The sequence below is a fragment of the Parasteatoda tepidariorum genome, chromosome 9 (genome assembly GCF_043381705.1).
Source record: "Parasteatoda tepidariorum isolate YZ-2023 chromosome 9, CAS_Ptep_4.0, whole genome shotgun sequence".
NCBI lineage: Eukaryota > Metazoa > Arthropoda > Arachnida > Araneae > Theridiidae > Parasteatoda > Parasteatoda tepidariorum.
In genome coordinates this window covers 21,232,378-21,250,794 of record NC_092212.1, presented here as the reverse complement: position 1 = coordinate 21,250,794, position 18,417 = coordinate 21,232,378, and the positions used below count along the sequence as shown (strand labels likewise).

General features: G+C 31.3%; 3 protein-coding genes across 9 annotated transcripts in view; all 3 read right to left on the bottom strand.

Moving 5' to 3' along the window:
* Positions 1-3,919: 3,919 nt before the first annotated feature.
* On the bottom strand, positions 3,920-8,934 carry LOC122270460 (uncharacterized). Its single transcript, XM_043047844.2, has 3 exons — positions 8,073-8,934; positions 7,196-7,292; positions 3,920-5,807 (listed from the first exon to the last, which is right to left on the bottom strand). Exons 1-3 carry the CDS (start codon positions 8,917-8,919, stop codon positions 5,429-5,431), a joined length of 1,323 nt encoding a protein of 440 aa, XP_042903778.1. The 5' UTR covers positions 8,920-8,934; the 3' UTR covers positions 3,920-5,428.
* A 2,094-nt stretch (positions 8,935-11,028) lies between these two features.
* LOC122270461 (piggyBac transposable element-derived protein 4) lies at positions 11,029-12,444 on the bottom strand. Its single transcript, XM_071185764.1, has one exon. The coding sequence runs from the start codon at positions 12,442-12,444 to the stop codon at positions 11,029-11,031; it is 1,416 nt and encodes a 471-aa protein (XP_071041865.1).
* Positions 12,445-14,914: 2,470 nt separating this feature from the next.
* Positions 14,915-18,417, bottom strand: part of LOC107445775 (rho GTPase-activating protein 29) — a 214,740-nt gene continuing 211,237 nt past the window's right edge. For all 7 annotated transcript variants that reach the window (XM_071184734.1, XM_071184735.1, XM_043047841.2 and 4 more), the window contains 5 exons: positions 17,830-18,018; positions 15,662-15,799; positions 15,444-15,500; positions 15,229-15,359; positions 14,915-15,061 (listed from right to left, as the gene is read on the bottom strand). In XM_071184734.1, the coding sequence (XP_071040835.1) occupies positions 14,962-15,061; positions 15,229-15,359; positions 15,444-15,500; positions 15,662-15,799; positions 17,830-18,018 (615 nt within the window). In that variant the 3' untranslated portion in view covers positions 14,915-14,961. The remainder of the gene's footprint in view (positions 15,062-15,228; positions 15,360-15,443; positions 15,501-15,661; positions 15,800-17,829; positions 18,019-18,417) is intronic.

Sequence of the window (18,417 nt, the reverse complement as noted above, 5' to 3'; positions counted from 1 at the left end):
TGCCTTTCCACTCACTTTCTTTGTTAGGATAATGCAAAATCACGCATTATCATAACAAAGGAATCTTTCATTATGAATGAATAAAACAAGATTCCCGGGCATCAAGATGAACTGATGTGACAGGGGTGGTAGGAATTTGGACATTATCGAAATTGAATTTATGCCCAGGATTCCTAGAATGTGCCGCAATGATTGATTTTTCGCAATTCTGATAATATATATATATATATATACACTCTATAACAAAAAATTCGACGCGCCAAGAAGCAATAATCCGATTGCTTTGAAATTTCGTATGCATGAATGTTTTGAACTGATATGGCTGGAATGATGCCGAGTGGGGACGTATAGTCTTTAGCGACGAATCCCGCTTCCAACTGTGTCCTGACGATCATCGAAGACGTGTTTGGAGACGCACAGGGCAGAGGGGGGATCCTGCCTTCACTATTGCACGCCACACCGGCCCTCAACAAGGCATTATGGTCTGGATTGCCGTTTCCTTTGACAGCCGGACCCCTTTGGTCGTCATTAAACGTCACTTACTGCACAGCGGTACGTCGACGACATCACAAGACCTGTTTTGCTACCGTTCCTTTTGCAGCGCCCTGGGCTGGTTTTTCAGCAGGACAATACCAGACCACATACCAGTGTTGCTATGAACTGTCTGCAAGCTTGTCAAACTCTTCCTTGGCCTGCCAGATCACCAGATCTCTCTCCCATGTCTGGGATACGATGGGAAGGCGATTCCATCTGGCACGGAATGTTGATGACCTCGTCCGACAATTGCATCGAATTTGGCAGGAAATACCGCAAGAGACCATCCGGGAGCTTTATCGGTCTATGCCACGCCGTGTGGCAGCTTGTATCCAGGTTAGAGCCGGGTCAACACCTTATTGAACTTGTTGCTGTAACTCTGCAATAAATTATTCAATTGTTCGGAAATTTTAATCATTTACTATTCTGTACATTGTCTTCCTATCCACCAATTTTCGTTTCAATCTGACAACTCCTTCTTGGTGCGTCGATTTTTTTGTTATAGAGTGTATATTGTTCTTAGAGTCAAAATTTAAAACCACGCCTGTTTTGTCCAGTACAACTAAAATCGACAAGGTATTGAATTTATCCCCCGAGATTCTCAGAATGCTCAGCAATAAATGATTTATCGCATTCTTGATAACGGATTTGATCTACCATGTTCCTTTAGTCAAAATTTTGAAATTCGTCAGTTTTGTTTGATGTAGATAGGTTGAACCTAACTGGAGGGCCATGGCACAGAATAGATCAAGATGGCGGGCCATGGCACAGAATAGATCAAGATGGCAAAAACTTATTGGGACGGTCTTGGCCTGTCGTGCCCAAGAAGAAGTTTAGGTTGCACTATCAGTGTATTCATTCTTTGTTTCACTCTCGGGTTTTTCCACTCGAGTGCACTGCAGATTGCATAAAACTAATTCACGTGAGAGTATTTAAAAGTTAACGTGGAGTCGAACTAAGGAAAGATACGTCCAAGACAGAACAATGTGCAGTGAAAGCTAAGGTAATTATGCTGCTTATGCCACTGGTTGTAATTTGACGATAGCCTCAAAACATTTCCTCAATACCAGCAATGAATTCGTTGGAGATCATGTGTTTTGTTTTATCTGGTCTTGGTAAATCTGATACATCGGCAAAAACTGTAACACAATTTGTACATAGTCACCCAAGTTTGTCGATTAACAGTCACTAATTAATAATAAATGTGGTTGCATGCTGCTCTCTGTTCTGAACACTTATATCTTAAGGGGTCACAGTACCTTTGCAACAATTTTTTAAAATAAAGGTGTAATCATTCATTGTGAGGATGCTTTACATGCTCATTTAAGTTATAATCAATAATTTATCTTCAAAAATTAAATAAACTGTTTAATTTTTTTAAAATTTTAAAAAACGTTGAAAAAATTCTAAATTTTTAAATCCCTAAGGCTTTTTTATTTAAGCATATTTTCAAGAAAAGTTTTTTTCATAGTGCTTGCAATATTTATCTTCATAATTTTGTGCATTCATTTGTTGATTTTTCAATTAGAAAATTTTTTATAGATTATTTTCTAAAAAAGTAGAAAAAAAAGGGTAAAAAATCCTGTTTGGTATATATAACAAGCCGTAAAAATTGTAATACCTCATAAAATGCTTATTCCATGCACAGTTTAAATAAGTGTATTATACTTAAGATAAAAAAGTTTACTTCAAAGCTTTATCTTAAATAGAAAAAATTCCTTAGGGATTTAATTAAGATTAAGACACAAAATTATCATCTATGCGAAAAAGCACTTTAAAGTCAGACTGCTGAGGAAGTTTCTGTATTAGAACAATTTAAAATCATTCATAACTTTTTTAAAAATGTGGATAGAGAGATGAATTTTTTTCTGTACATTTGAAATACTTTGAAATTTAATTATAAGCAATAAAAAAATTTTTGGTATTTTTGTCATTTTTTGGGTACTGTGCGTCATTTTTTGGGTAAGAGAAACTTGCGTTTCAAATGCTATCACGTGATCTGTCTATTCAATTGCATACCCTTCAATAATTGAGGTTCTTGCCAAGTTCTGTCTGATGAACTAAGTCAGAAATTTTAAAATAAATGAATTTTTTGTAAAACTTTAGAGCACAGCCATTTGTTTGCCTGACCTTTTGAATAAATCTTTCAATTAGCAGTGGAAAAATTCTTTTAATTCTAATTTTATTAAAAATATAAATACGTCACCTTTGATACCATTATACGATGCGCAAAGTTCACACCAGTATGGTGACAATTGTTCTACAAATGTCGCCTTGAAATATGTTTCTAAATTGCAAAATAGTAACCAAAAATAGTTTTTTTTTGTTGCATCGACTGCCGTACATTTAAAATTAATTGTCGTACTAATTTAATTGTTCAAAGCGTAGGTTAGATTTTAGTTTTAAAATTTCTTAAGTAGAATAATTAAAAGTGTCTGGTACAAAAAATTTCAAATTTAAATGATGATATTTCTAATTTACATGTTGAACTGTGCTTTGTATTCATGTACTGATAGTATAATTGTTCATGAATAAAACATTGTTTTTTGCTCTTTTAGAATTGACTTCACCTGGAATTTTATAATTTTCAGATAATTATTTTTTAATATAATATTTTGCTAGTTCTTACTACATTCTAATTTAGTCTATACATTGAATTTATTTACTAATATTATTTTAGCTTTTTTTTATTTAATTTTAATAAATACTAATCTTTAATCATTATGGGTAATAGACCTAATTAATTTTAGGATGCAATAGATGACAATTACGTACTAATTTTTGATGTACATTAATTATGCAATTGTAGAATTCAATTTTCCCCCTCAAGTGCATAGCCAGAATTTTCAACAAAAAATTTAAAACCTTTTAAGTACTTTTTAAGCACTCAAAATTTTTTTTCAATCACTTTAAAAAAAAAATGATAATTAGGATCTGTGCAGTAATAAATTTTTTTTTCTATTGTTTAAAGTTCTTAATTTATAAACATAAAATCAATAAAATTCGAAAATATTTCAAAAACTTTATATAATCATGATAAAATAACTAGTTTCTGATAAATATTGCAGAGAAAATTGTGAAATCATAACATTTTTGTAATTTAGAATGACAATCGATACAGCAAAGACCACTAAATTTTCATTACTGGTGTGAACCCTAGCGATGAAATAAAAAACCCAAAAATGACTGCCTTTTTTCCCCTTTTGCATTTTTAACAGAAAGTGAATCCGAAATACAATACCTTTTTTTATGTCTTGAAATTGTATTCCCATAACTTGAAAAATAAATTTATGTGCTTGCATTTATATATTGAGGCATCTCCAATTTTTTTTTAAATACTTAGTGCTATAAAATAATGATAAGGAATAAATATTAAAAGACCAAATCAACCAAGAAACATTTTATTAATTTTTTCAACAAGTGATAAATGAATTAATGTACTTAAAATATGCTTTTTTTTTCTAAAGACAATATAAGTGCTTTTTAGAATTAAAAATATTGGACAAGATGTAGCAAAAAATATATAGGATGAATTATTTTAAAATAGGATGAATATATCTAAAATAGATAAAACTAAGTCAATGATTTAATCATTGCACAATGTAACTAAATTTATTTTAATAATTTATTTTTACAATTCTCACAGAGAAGAAAACTAAATAATGCAGAGTCTCTCAAGAATTTATAAAAAATAAGTATGCAATTTACAGTCAAACCTCACTAATTTGAACCTCAGTATTACAAATTTTTGATATTTATAAGAAAGTAAAATTACTCTTTAACTTCCCTAGGTACTAAAAAAAAATTTTCATTAAGAAAACAGAAATTTTTTCTAAAAATAAAATTCCAAATAAAAGATATTGTCAATAAATAAAAAAAAAAGCCCTGGATGCATTTTAAAATCATGAAGTTCAGCAGGCACGATTTAATCTATTTTTTAAAAAAAAAAATATCAAATTCTTCTATTAACCCTTTCAGGGGTGGTGTGATTAAAACTGTCCAACTTATATTTGACAATAACATAAACCATTAAAATTGTGATAGGTCTTATCTTTACATTTTTCAAAATTGCCTATTGTTTAAGAGATAAAGCAAATTGTTTTAGCTTCTGTGATTAAATTTCTGGATTAAAATTTTCTGCCTTATGAACGAAAGCAAAACACAACCGAATTTTCTTGTAAAATAAAAATATGGGTTTCTTTTTTAAAAAAAGTACACAAAAAGTGCTTTATTTTATTTTGGACATTTCGAATTAAGTCTTTTCCTACAAGTTTAAAATATCGAGGCTTGACTGTATTCAATTAAAAAAACACAAATCAGAAGTGAACTTTTAAAAAGAAATACATATTTCACTCGTTTAAAACTTAAGCTATCAACAACACTAGAAAGCCTTTTTTTTTTTTTAAAAAAAATTACCTAATAATTTAATTTATAAAATAACCAACAATACTAAATTCTAAATAATAAAATTAATATCTTTCATAACACAACTAACGAGAGTAACAAATTTATAAATTTTACTTTCAAAAGAAGCATGGCTAACAACTAACAATTAAACCCGATGAAAAGTTTAAAAAGCATCAGGAGAAAAAAAGAACAGCGTACAACTATTGTAGATAGTTAAATGTCAAAACATTTATCACATACTGAATTAAATTTTAACATGAAAATTTTAATGGTTTTTAAATTGACTAATCTTGCCACTATGTTCTAAAAAGAGGGCACCATTTAAATGTTTATCAAATGATAATATTCCATGAGCAAATGATATATTCACAAATGTAGAAACTGGCACAAACCTTCAACAACTTGCTTGAATGCAATATTTACAGATTCCACTGAAGTTTGTGCAATGGACAGCAAATTTGATTCTTACGCACAGCCAGTACAATGTTTACACAAAACGAGGTTGCCTGTTCAGTGATAATTTATCACCAGATTTTATACTTTTGAGTTCACTTCGATCTAATGTAAGACTTTCGTTTAAAATACTGCTGGTTGATATTGTATTGCATTCCATGAGTTTTTTGTTTGACACAACTGAATTCAGACACTCAAAGTCTGATGAGATTGCACTTTTAGGGTTCATGTCAATATTTTGCACCATGTGTTTGACGGAGATAACTTCTGTTCTTTTTTTACCATCCGACTGCAATAACTTTTCAGTTTTGTTGAGCATGTAAGCTCTGCAATCCACAGAATCAATTCCTTTTTCAGTATCATCAATATGACGCGATTCCATTTTCAAGGAGTATGATATTTCAGCACTTCCACTGAAAAGAAAGATAATGTAGAAATTATTCATTTAACAAGTTTAACAAGGTGCACAGCTAAATTATTCATAAAAAATATTTTTAAGCACTTTAGAAAAATATCATAATTGGCAGGGTTGGAAAGTTTTTGACAATTGATGGTTTTATCTTGTTTTAACCGTCACGTCAAAAAAAAAAAAAAAAAAAAAAAAAAAAAAAAAAAAAAAAAAAAACAACTTTTGGCACTGTTTTTGATAATTGTCAAAAATCATGAAATTTTGAATCATGTAAAACGAATGACGTTTTCATACACTACGGACTGACGATATACCGAAATAGATTGGGGTTGAATTAATTGTGAAAACGTTGAATAGAACAATGTGAACTGTGTCTTTTTGCTTAATTTGAAGGGAAAATCAACATAGTAAATGAAAAATCTCAATTTGGAAAAGGGTAAATTAAGCACTTTTTAAAAACATCCAATGAAAACAGCACCTTTAAGGGCTTTTAAAAAACAAAAATAAGCACTTTTTAAAAACGCTACACACCCTGTTTAAGCATGTAACTGCCCATACAATGATAAAAAAAAAATGACAGCAATTTTTCAAGAAAATAATAAAACTAAGTAGACTATAAAGGAAAAGTTTTTATTTTTGTCAGGTTTAAACAGAAAAAGAAAAATATAGGGAAACTTTTTAGTTGTGATAGAAGTTTATAATGAAAGAGATATGTCCAAAGTTTTTCATTTTTGGGCAAAAAAAATAATTTTCTCCTTTTAAGTCTTTAAAAAACAGTTTCAAAAATTTCCATATATTAATTTTAGTTTTGTTTCTACCAGTACTATTCAGGCAATGGTCAAAATTTTGATTAACAATAAATTTGCTGAGAGCAGTCGGGAAATGATGCAAACTTCTATTATTCACATGGAAACAATGAATTCCAGATGGGATTAGAGTAATCGAGCTAGTTGAAAAATGGTCAAAATTTTGATAGCAAGCTTCCACCCTCAGAGAGGTTAAAAGGAGTATTTAATAAATAATTAAAAAACACTTTTTTTTTCCACACACAAGAATTAAACTATACAATCATTAATTTTATCTCTAATAAGGACCATAAAATTGATGGTATGGTGCTTTTATTAATGTCACCCTAGAGTTGCACAATAGGATATTGGTGACAGTCTAGGAACCTCTGAGGATGATTCGGACACAACATACACACGTCACGTTAAAACTCTTAAGTTGAAAGCTGATTTAATTTTTACTGCAATCATAAATAAATAAAAGAAAGTATAATAAGCAAATCAAACCATTTTCAATTAATTCAATAAGTTTTGAAATGCACTAATCTAAACTAACACTACTATAAGTAGTTGACACTACTTATAAAGAGTATAGAATCATGCTAACCTTGTCTTATCTTCTCGTCCATAGAAAGAGTTAGAAGAAACAGTATCAACAGTGGATGCATAAGATAGACTAGATCCTCTAGGTCTCGTTGAAGTTCCTGCAGGCAGAATGGAATATCAACTTGTTAGTAGTGTTAAATAATGCATGTCATGCGTCCCCCGACTAATTTTGAACAGCACATTTTTAAAATTAAGAATTATTAATAGCTTACACAAAATTGCTCACTATTATTTTCATACAAATTTAGGACTCATAAACTTTAACAAAATATCACTTTAAAGAATTATTTCAACCTATCTAAAATTAAAAAGAACCGCATGAACTGATTCAATAAATAATTTATGACACAAATTATACCATTTTCTGCACACATTTAAACCAAGAAAAGAATTTTAGAATAATCATTTTTTTAAAGCAAATATAGATTAATTTGAAAGAATATGAAGTTGCTAATCAAATTATAAGTAATTACAACTAAAAGAGCATAGTTTGGTCGAAAGGAGCACAGTATTCATTAGTTGTACTTGTGTTCAAAATACCTTTAGTTTGGTTCTTTTATAATAATTATTCTCAACATAAAACATTGATTTCCTGTGATTGTAAGACATATGCATAGTACCTATCTACTAAATTTTTTTAAAATTGTTATGAAGGTAGATACAAAAATTGAGGGATGAAAATTAAAATACCTAGAAGCTCTTTACAAAAGCAGTAAAGTAATTAAAAATTTAAAAGAAAACTATCATGCAAAGCATATCATATTAATAATGCATAATTCATAGACTAAAAATAATAAATTTATATGCTCTCAGTCATGCTAGTTTAGAAAATAAAACATAGCATTCAAAATATAACGTTTAAAACTGAATAAAATTACCTTGTATTTGACACTGTTCAGAATCCCGCCTTGAACTTGCACCATCAACTTCACAAAACGCATTTCTCAACGAAAGAGGTATGTCGGTGCACGATAGTGAACTTTCACTATCCCTCCCAGACTCTGAAGAATACTTCGCCGTTTCAGATTGCGAACTAGGACGAGAAGTCAGCGGAGGTGTTCCTGTCGGCAAAGGCGGTGGCAGCTCAAAGAACTGTCTGCGTAGCTCTGCGGTCGAAGAGGCAGTCGCTCTGGCACACTGAGTAGGACTTTTCTGCCCAGCCAAAGTTACCACAGCTGTAGAGGTATACAAGTTTCCTGGATCACACTGAGACGTGTCTACAGCATTAGTTGGACTAGTGGACGCTGCAGAGGACACACCTGAAGATTCGGACATGGAGGACATCTGTTTTCTGTCTAATGAACTATGCAGGAAGCTTTGATTTAGTTGTAGGTTAGCAGGGGTGTTTTTTCTGGGTGGTGGCACAGGTAAGATGCTGTCTTTCCAAGCAATGTCAGATATGGACTCGTCATCAGTCGATCTCAATAGAGAACTACAATGGCTGCCTTCGGACACTGCCGGGGAGGAGGACAAGGATGCCCTAGTGTCCTGCACTTTCATGTGCATTGAAGATTGCCCCGATTTAGAGGAGTCACAGTTCGATTTTGCTTCTGAGAACGAGTTTGAAATACTCGGCTGTAAAGATCTTTTGAACACAGAATCCTCTGGAAGCATAATTTCAGGAAAGTCATCGTCTGATAAGATGTTTGAATAAAGAAGGTCATCTGCTGAGTAAAAAAATATTGATTTAATACATGTAACTACAGGTGTGTCTAAACATTTCATATGGCAGATAGTTTTAACAATATAATACAAAAAATAATTTTATATATTTTATTTACAGTTCTATATCCATCATAAAGATGATTGAAGGCTGAATCATAGTAAGAGTGCATTAGTTAAAATAGGGTTAGGGTAGAAACACATTTATTTATAGTAAGTGATGAAAACTGTCCAATTTTCAGCACAATGACACCTTTGCATCAAAGTCAACTCTGGTAAGGTCAAGTGTTGTCCTACAGTATATGAGCCATATATATGCTATATTACTAAAAAGCATTATAGAATTAGCTCTTATTGCCTTTTGAAATAATTTAAAGTTTTGCTCATGGAATTTCAGATTTAAATTAATATTCTCTCTTTTTAGAAAAGCAAAAGAATGTCAAGTTTCAGAACAGCTTGTAGGAAAGGGGAAAAATGAAGTTTCTTTGGTTCCTTTTTCTATCAAATTGTTATTGTCCTTCATTTATTCAAAATTATTATAGATTAGTAGCAAACAACAAGATTTTATAGCTCTTGGTACTTAAGAGAAAAAACTGTAATGTTTAATACTTAACAGTATATTGTCATCTTTACTATGAAATAGTTACCTCTAAATTGCAATAATTGGCAACTCTGCAATACTGGCACAATATGGATCCCAACCATCTCCTTTGCAGGGAGTTACATTAAAGTTGATTTCTAACTGCTATGATACTGATCTTACATCCAACTTTTAACACAGAGAATCAAACACTCCCAATACTGCTCCCTAACCCAGGCCATGGAAGGGGTGTTCTCTACACTTTAACAGCTCAGTTGTCATAAAAAGGGACACTAACACTTAGAAAGAACTTGGTGGAATAAATTTTATTATAAATCTCTCACATATGTCTTACTCTTAAATTCAAAATTGAAATAATTTCTTTTTTAAAAAAAAAAAAATATCAGACTTCTAGATAGCCAGATAATAACATAAATTTATTCGTATTTCCCAACATTTAAAAAATAATATATTGGGGTTTATGTGATAAGGTTTAAAGCTAATTAATCTTACATGTTTTTAAATCATGAATATGAAAGAATTTAAAATATGTTTTGATAGGAACATATTTTAGAGGAAAGGATAGTCCAGTCTTTGCCAAATAAAATTCAACCTGGTACTATTTAATAAAAATTAGTGGTATTGGCACCATTCATAATCCTTTTACACAACTTCATAAGAAAAAGCTACACAGTATCGCTGATAGTACAGAACAGGAACCGTTATCCGGAAATCAGAAAACCGGAACGAAATTTGATAAATTTTCCCGCCATTTTTGAAATTTTTTTTTTTACTCTTAAGATTTTAGGATTTTTCTTTCTTTTTTGAAAGATGTTTACCTTACCATCATTTTGGAAATAATCATTAGTATATTACTTCATCGTTTTTCTTCTCTTTAAGATTAGTTTCAAAAATTTTATTTTTTTAGTTTGGTTTAACAATAAAAAAAAACGGCTTTTTGCAGCGATTCGGAAAACCAGAAAAATCAGTTATCCTGAATAGCGATGGCCCCGATCGTTCCGGATAACCGGTTCCCTACTGTAGTACCATGTTGAATACAGTATNAATTCCATGAAATTACCGAAATATCAGCGCGTTGTTTAATATTGTTCTGTAGAGTATTTAAGTGACATATGCTTTATATATATTTCTATGGATACTTTATTTACTTCAGTTATTTCATGTTTAAATGTATAGTTTACACATTTTATTTTAATTATGTACTTGTTATTTTAAAACATTTAACATTACAAATCTGAAAACTAAATATATGACTTAAGTTCTTTTTTCGTATGAAAAATTTAAAACAGGGATCTATACACAGTCCTACATTACAGTCCTTGCACTCATAATTACTCATTTTCCGTTTTGGAGGATTTTTCTGGGAACGTGCACAAACGAAGCAACATCGTCTCACTTTCTCACCCGTTTCTTTTAAACAAAGTTTCGGGAAATGTCTTTCAGTTAATCTGAGTGGATTTAAAGATTCTGCTGATTTTGGTATGATATTGACTTTGGTGAGTTTAGAGGAATACTGAGCAATAATTTGATTAACTAAATTAAGGCGATAATTAAGGAGAGGGAGATTTTTCTTATTGTTTTTTGTTGAAAAGAATATTGGCATTAAATACAGCCATATCCATGATATTAACGAAAAGTTTCTTGTACCATTTAACAGTTTTCCTGAAAGATGGATACTGAATTATGACGGCATCGCTTAAGTCTACCCCTCCCATATTTTTGTTGTATTCTATGATACACTCTGGCTTCATTATAGGATTTGATGTTGCGTGATCTTTTTTACCAGTATCAAGCAATTTTGCATCATGCATGGTAGATATCACTAGCACTTCTCGTCTGTCTTTGAAAGCAGTTAAGTTCATGTTCTTTTTCTGCAAAACCAACATCTCACCGATTTTCATTTTGGGCGGCGGAAAATTTTCTGGCATTCCTTTCCTTCTCCCCATTACAGTCCCACAAGTATTTGTTTGTAGCCCGAAGAGTTCATCCGCTAATGAGGGAGACATAAAAAAACGATCAATATATAAATGGTACCCTTGACTAGCAAGTTCTTCAAGTAGAGATTTGACAACTCTTTCCCCGTATAATCCTAAATTTTCCTTTAACATTGTGTCCTTCCCCGTATAAATAATAAAATTGTATATGTATCCTGATTTAGATTCGCATAATTTATAGAGTTTAATTCCATATCTGGATCGTTTAGCAGGGACATATTGGCGAAATCCAAGTCTTCCCTTCCACAATAATAAACTTTCATCTATTGATATATTCCTTTCAGGAGTGTAAGCGGACTTGAAATTTTCAAATAGTTTATTTAAAACTGGTTGAAGCTTTCCAATTTTTTTGGCATCGCTGCTGGCAAAATGCAAACATCGAAGAATTGCAATGTATCGATCACGACTCATTACATTATTAAAAAATGGCGTTGCAATCATGGGATTCGTTGAAAAGTACATTTTAATTTTGGGTTTTTCTATAATACCCTTCAAAATTGTTAGAGTGAAGAAAACAAACATTTCTTCCTCTGTGACAGGTAAATAGTTCGAAGAACGTGCACCAGATGCACCCTCAGGATATATACTCCTCTGATACAGATTAGTCTGCTCCGTAATTATTTTCATTATGTACATTTCGTTATGTATTATTTTCATTTCGTAATTATTATCATCAAAATAATGCCTAAAGAAATCTATCTCTTCTTCAAGCGAATTATCCAGTTTTAGTCCAGGCACGGCTTTGAAAGGTAATAGCGTTAAATTTTGTACTGTTGATGACCATGCAGAAGTACTACTCGATTTTGATGTACTGGGCATACAAATGTCAGAAATGTTCTCATCATCATTCGATTCGCTTGATTCTTTATGATCAGAATATATTATAGTGTCACTATCACTACTATCGGAATCTATTTCAGAATCATTATCTGAAATATTTTGCATAATTTCCTCTATTTCCAGCTCAGTTAAAATTTTCCGTCGCTTCGACATTATAACGGTAAAAAGAAAAAAATTCAAGCCTAAAAGATCTAATTATCCACTAAAAACTAATCCGAAAATCGAAAGTAGCGAGAGAAAAAAAAACTCCCTTACTTATTGTAAATAAATATCACGTTCTAATTTAAAGAGCCCTCATAAAACATTCCCCCCTCCACTCCTTTACCTAAAAACCACGTGAATGTACTTTCATCTTGAGTTGAAGGTCAAATCTACATGTATCTGAAGCCATATGGACATACAATGCCATCTTTTGGAAGAAATTTCATTTTTAAAAACGTTCTGAAATGCTGGCACAAATAAGTGACGGTCGGGGGAGAACGAGAAAACTCTCTGACACGCGGGTGTGTCGGCCGGGAAGTGAGCGCGTTTCTTGCTGTCGCATGTATGTGACAGTCGGCTCGAAAGGGTTAAGATTAGTTTCAAATTTTTTTTTTTTTTTAGTTTGGTTTAACAATAAAAAAAACGGCTTTGTGCAGCGATTCGGAAAACCAGAAAAATCAGTTATCCGGAATAGCGATGGCCCCGATCGTTCCGGATAATCGGTTCCCTACTGCAGTACCATGTTGAATACAGTATGGCAGTTGGACTATCACTTTGCTTCAGATCGTACAACCAAGTGTTTATGGATTGAACACTTGTAAGGAGTGTAAATAAAACTTGAATCAGTGTTTTCATCATAGAAAAAAAATGGGTGAGAATTTCTCACCCTTTCTCAAACACAGGCTGAGATTTCAAAAAGTGAAGTGAGATTTCTAAAAAAACACAAAAACTCTTGAAAAATAAATCATTCCTTTAATTATAATACATTTTTAAAGTCTTCTACTTTTTAAAGCATTGAATATTTTTGGTGCATCAACATAGAAGATTTTGCCTTTACAAGGTATTTGTCCATCTTGCATAAGTGCATAAAAAATTTGAACGTCTTACATGAAGAAACCTTACCTACGGTAAACGCGTGGTTGCAGAGAAATGTGTTCTGAAAGGGGTNTGAAGAATTTACAACAAACCATCAGGATGTAAGAGAACTCGTACTCGGGGAAGAAACTTTAGATGAGGATGAACTGATGGATTTAATTGATGCACCCACCTCAAATCCATTGGTAAACGAAAATAAGAAAAACGAATGGGTGCCAAATGTCGATTTACAAGATGTGAAAAAAGGGCTAAATTTGGCTAAAGAATTAGAACTCCATTTCATTGAAACTGATCATTCAACGGTGCGTAGCGCAAAGTTTAAAAGAGAGTTAAGAAATTGCTTACCTCCCTATAGAGAGGTTTTAGTGGAGTTTCGAAAACCAATGTGAAGATGAGCCAAGTGAGGAAGACATTTTGCCGATTAAAAGAAGACGAGTTAGGCGACTCATATTATCTGACAGCGAGGATGAGTGTTGAAAGATTAAATTTTTTCTTGTTTTTTTTGGAAAACAGTTTTTTAGTTTAATTTTGGTATCATTTCTTTATATAAACTCTTCAATTCAATAAAAATAATTTATCTTGTCCTTAGTGGTCTCCATATAACGCGGTACGAATGATGTGATTTGTACTAATTCTGCGTTTCTTATAGCGCGGTTTCCATACAACGCGGTAGACGGTTTCCATAGAACGCGCTACGAATTAGCCTGGTTTGTACGGTTAAATCCGAGTTTTTATAGCGCGGTTTCCATATAACGCGGTACGCACTCACCGCGTTATAGGAGGGTTGACTGTATACACATTACTACACTTTACTAGAGATTTTTTAAATAAATTTCAAACCAATATTAATCTTTCTGTATCAACTAAACCTCTATTAATTATTAAAGTACTGAAAGAGAAGTCATTTCAAGGTTATAGTCATTATTTCATACTCATAATTCTTTGATTTATTCTCTTAAAGATACATTTTAGGTTTAGAATTAGTAGGAAAATAAAAACTCTTGCCATTTTTCTTAGCAATGTTCTGGATAAACTACATTCCTGTTCTCCTTTTTTATAAATTTCAAACCTTAATTTATTGTATAAAACTGTAATTTAAATATTCGATCAATGTATGACTTTACTAGAGATTTTTTAAATAAATTTCAAACCAATATTAATCTTTCTGTATCAACTAAACCTCTATTAATTATTAAAGTACTGAAAGAGAAGTCATTTCATGGTTATAGTCATTATTCCATTCTCATAATTCTTTGATTTATTCTCTTAAAGATACATTTTAGGTTTAGAATTAGTAGGAAAATAAAAACTCTTGCCATTTTTCTTAGCAATGTTCTGGATTAACTACATTCCTGTTCTCTTTTTTTTATTATAAATTTCAAATCTTAATTTATTGTATAAAACCGTAATTTAAATATTCAATCAATGTAATAAAAATTCCAATCAAAACTTGATCAAACTGGGATCATCTTGTCATAAGTGCAATTTGAACTAAGACTTCCAAATATAAGAAATAAAAATACTTGATTTTTCAAATTTAGAAACATAGTATAAATACGTAATATAAAAGCTTTATTTAAGAATGCTTAAAAATTATACAAAATAGCCATACCTAGTACGTAATAAAGTTGGACCAAAAACAATACCCAAGTTACTTGGAGGCATATTATTATGATCTGAATATTCAGTGACCCTAAAAAAGAAAAATATCTACATTATAATTATCTATAAATATGAACAGAAGTATTCTTATAAATGATATAAGAAATTTTCTATCATTGAATATAGAAAAAAAAACCAATATTATTCAGATAAAAAACATCCTAACTATTTTATTTATTGTGATAGCAATAAACATACCTATGTAAATGATGCATAAGGCATGCTAAGGTAGCAAAATGAATAGGTGGTAGATGAAGAACCAGTTTTTTCAATTCTTCAACAGCACCATGAGAAGATGACTGTTCTTCATTTTTTTGAGAGGGATAATCCTGAATAAAAGCACACATTTTTAGTAAAAAGCATGATCTAAAATTAGCTTCAAGAGAAACTTAGAAACACAAAAAGAGACATACTTTTGCAATTTTTATGAAATCAGGATAAAGCCTGTAGGTGAGAAGAGGTTCAGGTAGCTATGAAGAAAAAAAATGAAGTTAGTCGATAAACTATACATATTATCCAACAAGATGTGCTTAAACAAAACTTTTGGCTTATAACACACATACAATAAAGTTCAACTAAAGTTTTGTTGCTTTTGTAAGGTAGTATAAAAAAAGTATTTTTCTTAACTTACTTGTCTTAAATATAACTTTAAAACATTTGAAACCACATTAGGATGAACTCCTTCCAAATCCACCAACTCTGCTCCATTTTCAAAACTTTGACACAACTTTTCTACTTTAGATTTGACTCCAGAAACTCGATAGATACCCTTTGTGACCAAAAGACAAGACATATTAGATTGCGATCATAATTGAAACATTACAGCCATTAATAATAATAAAAAAAGTTAGAACAACGCTAGTTTGCTTCAAAGGTGACAATGAAGGAATTTTTTATAGAGTTTTTATTCCAACCCCGAGATCTGCATACCACTTAGTAAATTAAGTGGTGATTGTGACTCAAAGTGAAAATAATCAATATCAGGATATCAATTTATATACCATGCATGTTTCAAATTTTTGAACTTAGATTTATAATTAAATTACATACTTGTGAAGAATATCACAAACCTTTATAGTAACTAATCCAAGAAAAAACTTAATTCTCACAAGAATCAAGATATTGGATTTCAAAATCTTGTGAATACACTATCTACCGATAAGTATTTGGACACATGTGATTGAAAAGAATAACAAACTTTATTCATAATCAATAGTTGGTTGAGCTTCTACGAGAGGCAATTACAGCGCGAACCCTCCAGGGCATACTTTCCACAAGTCCTTGTGTGATAGCTAGTGGTATTTTCGTTCACTCTGCTTGAAGAAGACACGTAAGTTCCTTCACAGATTTTGGACACTCTTTAATTCAGCGATCCAACTCCTCCCAGAGGTTCTCGATAGGGTTCAGGTCTGGGCAGGCCAGTTCATTTGATTAACTCCATTGGCACCATACCAAGCCTTGGAGACCCTTACAACATGACAGCTGGCATCATTGTCCTGGAAGTAACAGGGATCCACCCTGTAAAACTGCCACAACGTAGGAAGCACATTGTCATCCAAAACAGAGCAGTAGGCATCGGCGTTGAGCTTACCATGCATGGGGACCAAGGGTCCCAATCCATACCAGGAGAAACACCCCCAGACCATAATTCCACCTCCTCCGAACAATAGTCATTTGCATAGGTGTCCAAATACTTATTGGTAGATAGTGTATGAATAGCGATACTGGATTTTAAAATTACGTGAATATGAATCGCGTTAATACGAGTCGCAATGCCTATCTTTTAAATCATGTAAATACAAAAATTGGTATTAAAATAGTGTGAATAAGAATTGCGATATTAGCAGTTCCACATATTTAAAATGACTAAAAATCTGCCAAATCAAAGGAATAACATGTCTCATTAACGAGATTTAGCAAAAGTGTCAAAATTATAAGTTTTTGATTCACGGGAGTTCACGAAACAATGGTCTCGAAATATGCAGAATTCTGCTATATTCGCAAAAAATCACATGACCTGCTTCTAGTTATTAGACCTGGAAGAATAAGAAAACCCCGGAATACAATCATTCCTGGTTTACAAACCATTAACATGTAATTAGGTACATTAGTCAATTTGAGAAAATAAACTTTAAAATCTAGAGAAAAAATAAATAATTTATCGAACATCTTTTTCTATTTAAAAAAGCCTTACCCAAAGGTTTGAATGAATGCATTAATATTTCATAGTTATAGCAATGGCACCTGTTTAAACTTCAAAATGTGAGTAATCTTGAATATATGCAAGTACATTATACATGCATTTTCATTCAATATTTGAATTGTCAAAAATAAGATTTGTATTTATATAGAAAAGCAAATATTAAGTGAACTGCAACAACTTAACTACATAAGACATTAACATTTACATAAAATATTCAAAAAACACTTAATTTCAATGTTATTTTCACATAGCAACAAAAGACTTATCCGTTTTTATAGTCATAACTAAAAAACTGAAGATATTACAGAAAATCTTAGTAGTCTGAATCTTAACATACTTGTATTTCATGATAAACTTTTATTTGAATGTATTTTATTGAACAAAAAACAGGACTTGCCTCAAACCATAAAAATAAACATAGAAATCACATTATCCACATCTGGAAGGTGCTTTTAATTTTCTAAATATATGTGTTTTTGTAACTTTTGATATATATGGCCTTCTAGCTTAGTAATTAAAATAATAGCTCAATGGAGAAGATAAAATTGCAAAAATGAAAACAAAAATTGTTTTTAGAGAGACTAGTTTTTACTAACTTTTAAGTAGAATCCTTTTTCTTCAACTTCAGCAATACATTTATTTACAATATAGGGTACTTCTTCGCCAGATTCATCAGCATGTGTAGTCAAATCAACGCCAAAAGTAGTCATTTTGCGAGGCAATCGTTTACGCCCACACTGAATAGCTAACGATTCAAGGCATTTCTTATGACTAGCTAAGCCACACTAAAATTAAAAAAATTTCATTAAGGCAACTTTTATTTATTTTATAACAAAATAGACATTGTATTATTTCTCTGATAAAACATCCAATTATAGCATTCAAGTGTAAATTCAGTAGAATTTCTGTAACTAAGCAAAAATATTTAACTTTTTACATTATCTGTTAAGTGGTTACTATTTCAAAAGCTAAGAAAATCATAAATTGACAAATTTGTTTGTTATTAGGTCTAATGTTTTAGAAAATTTAAATATTTTTTATGTAAATGAAAAATACCTAATTGCATATTTTTGAGCTAAATAATTATTTCTGAAAAATTATTTTAAAGTATTTCATCAGTTCCATACTAATATAGCAACCACATTTAGTATTATAGTTAAAAGATGCATGAAATGATCAAATAC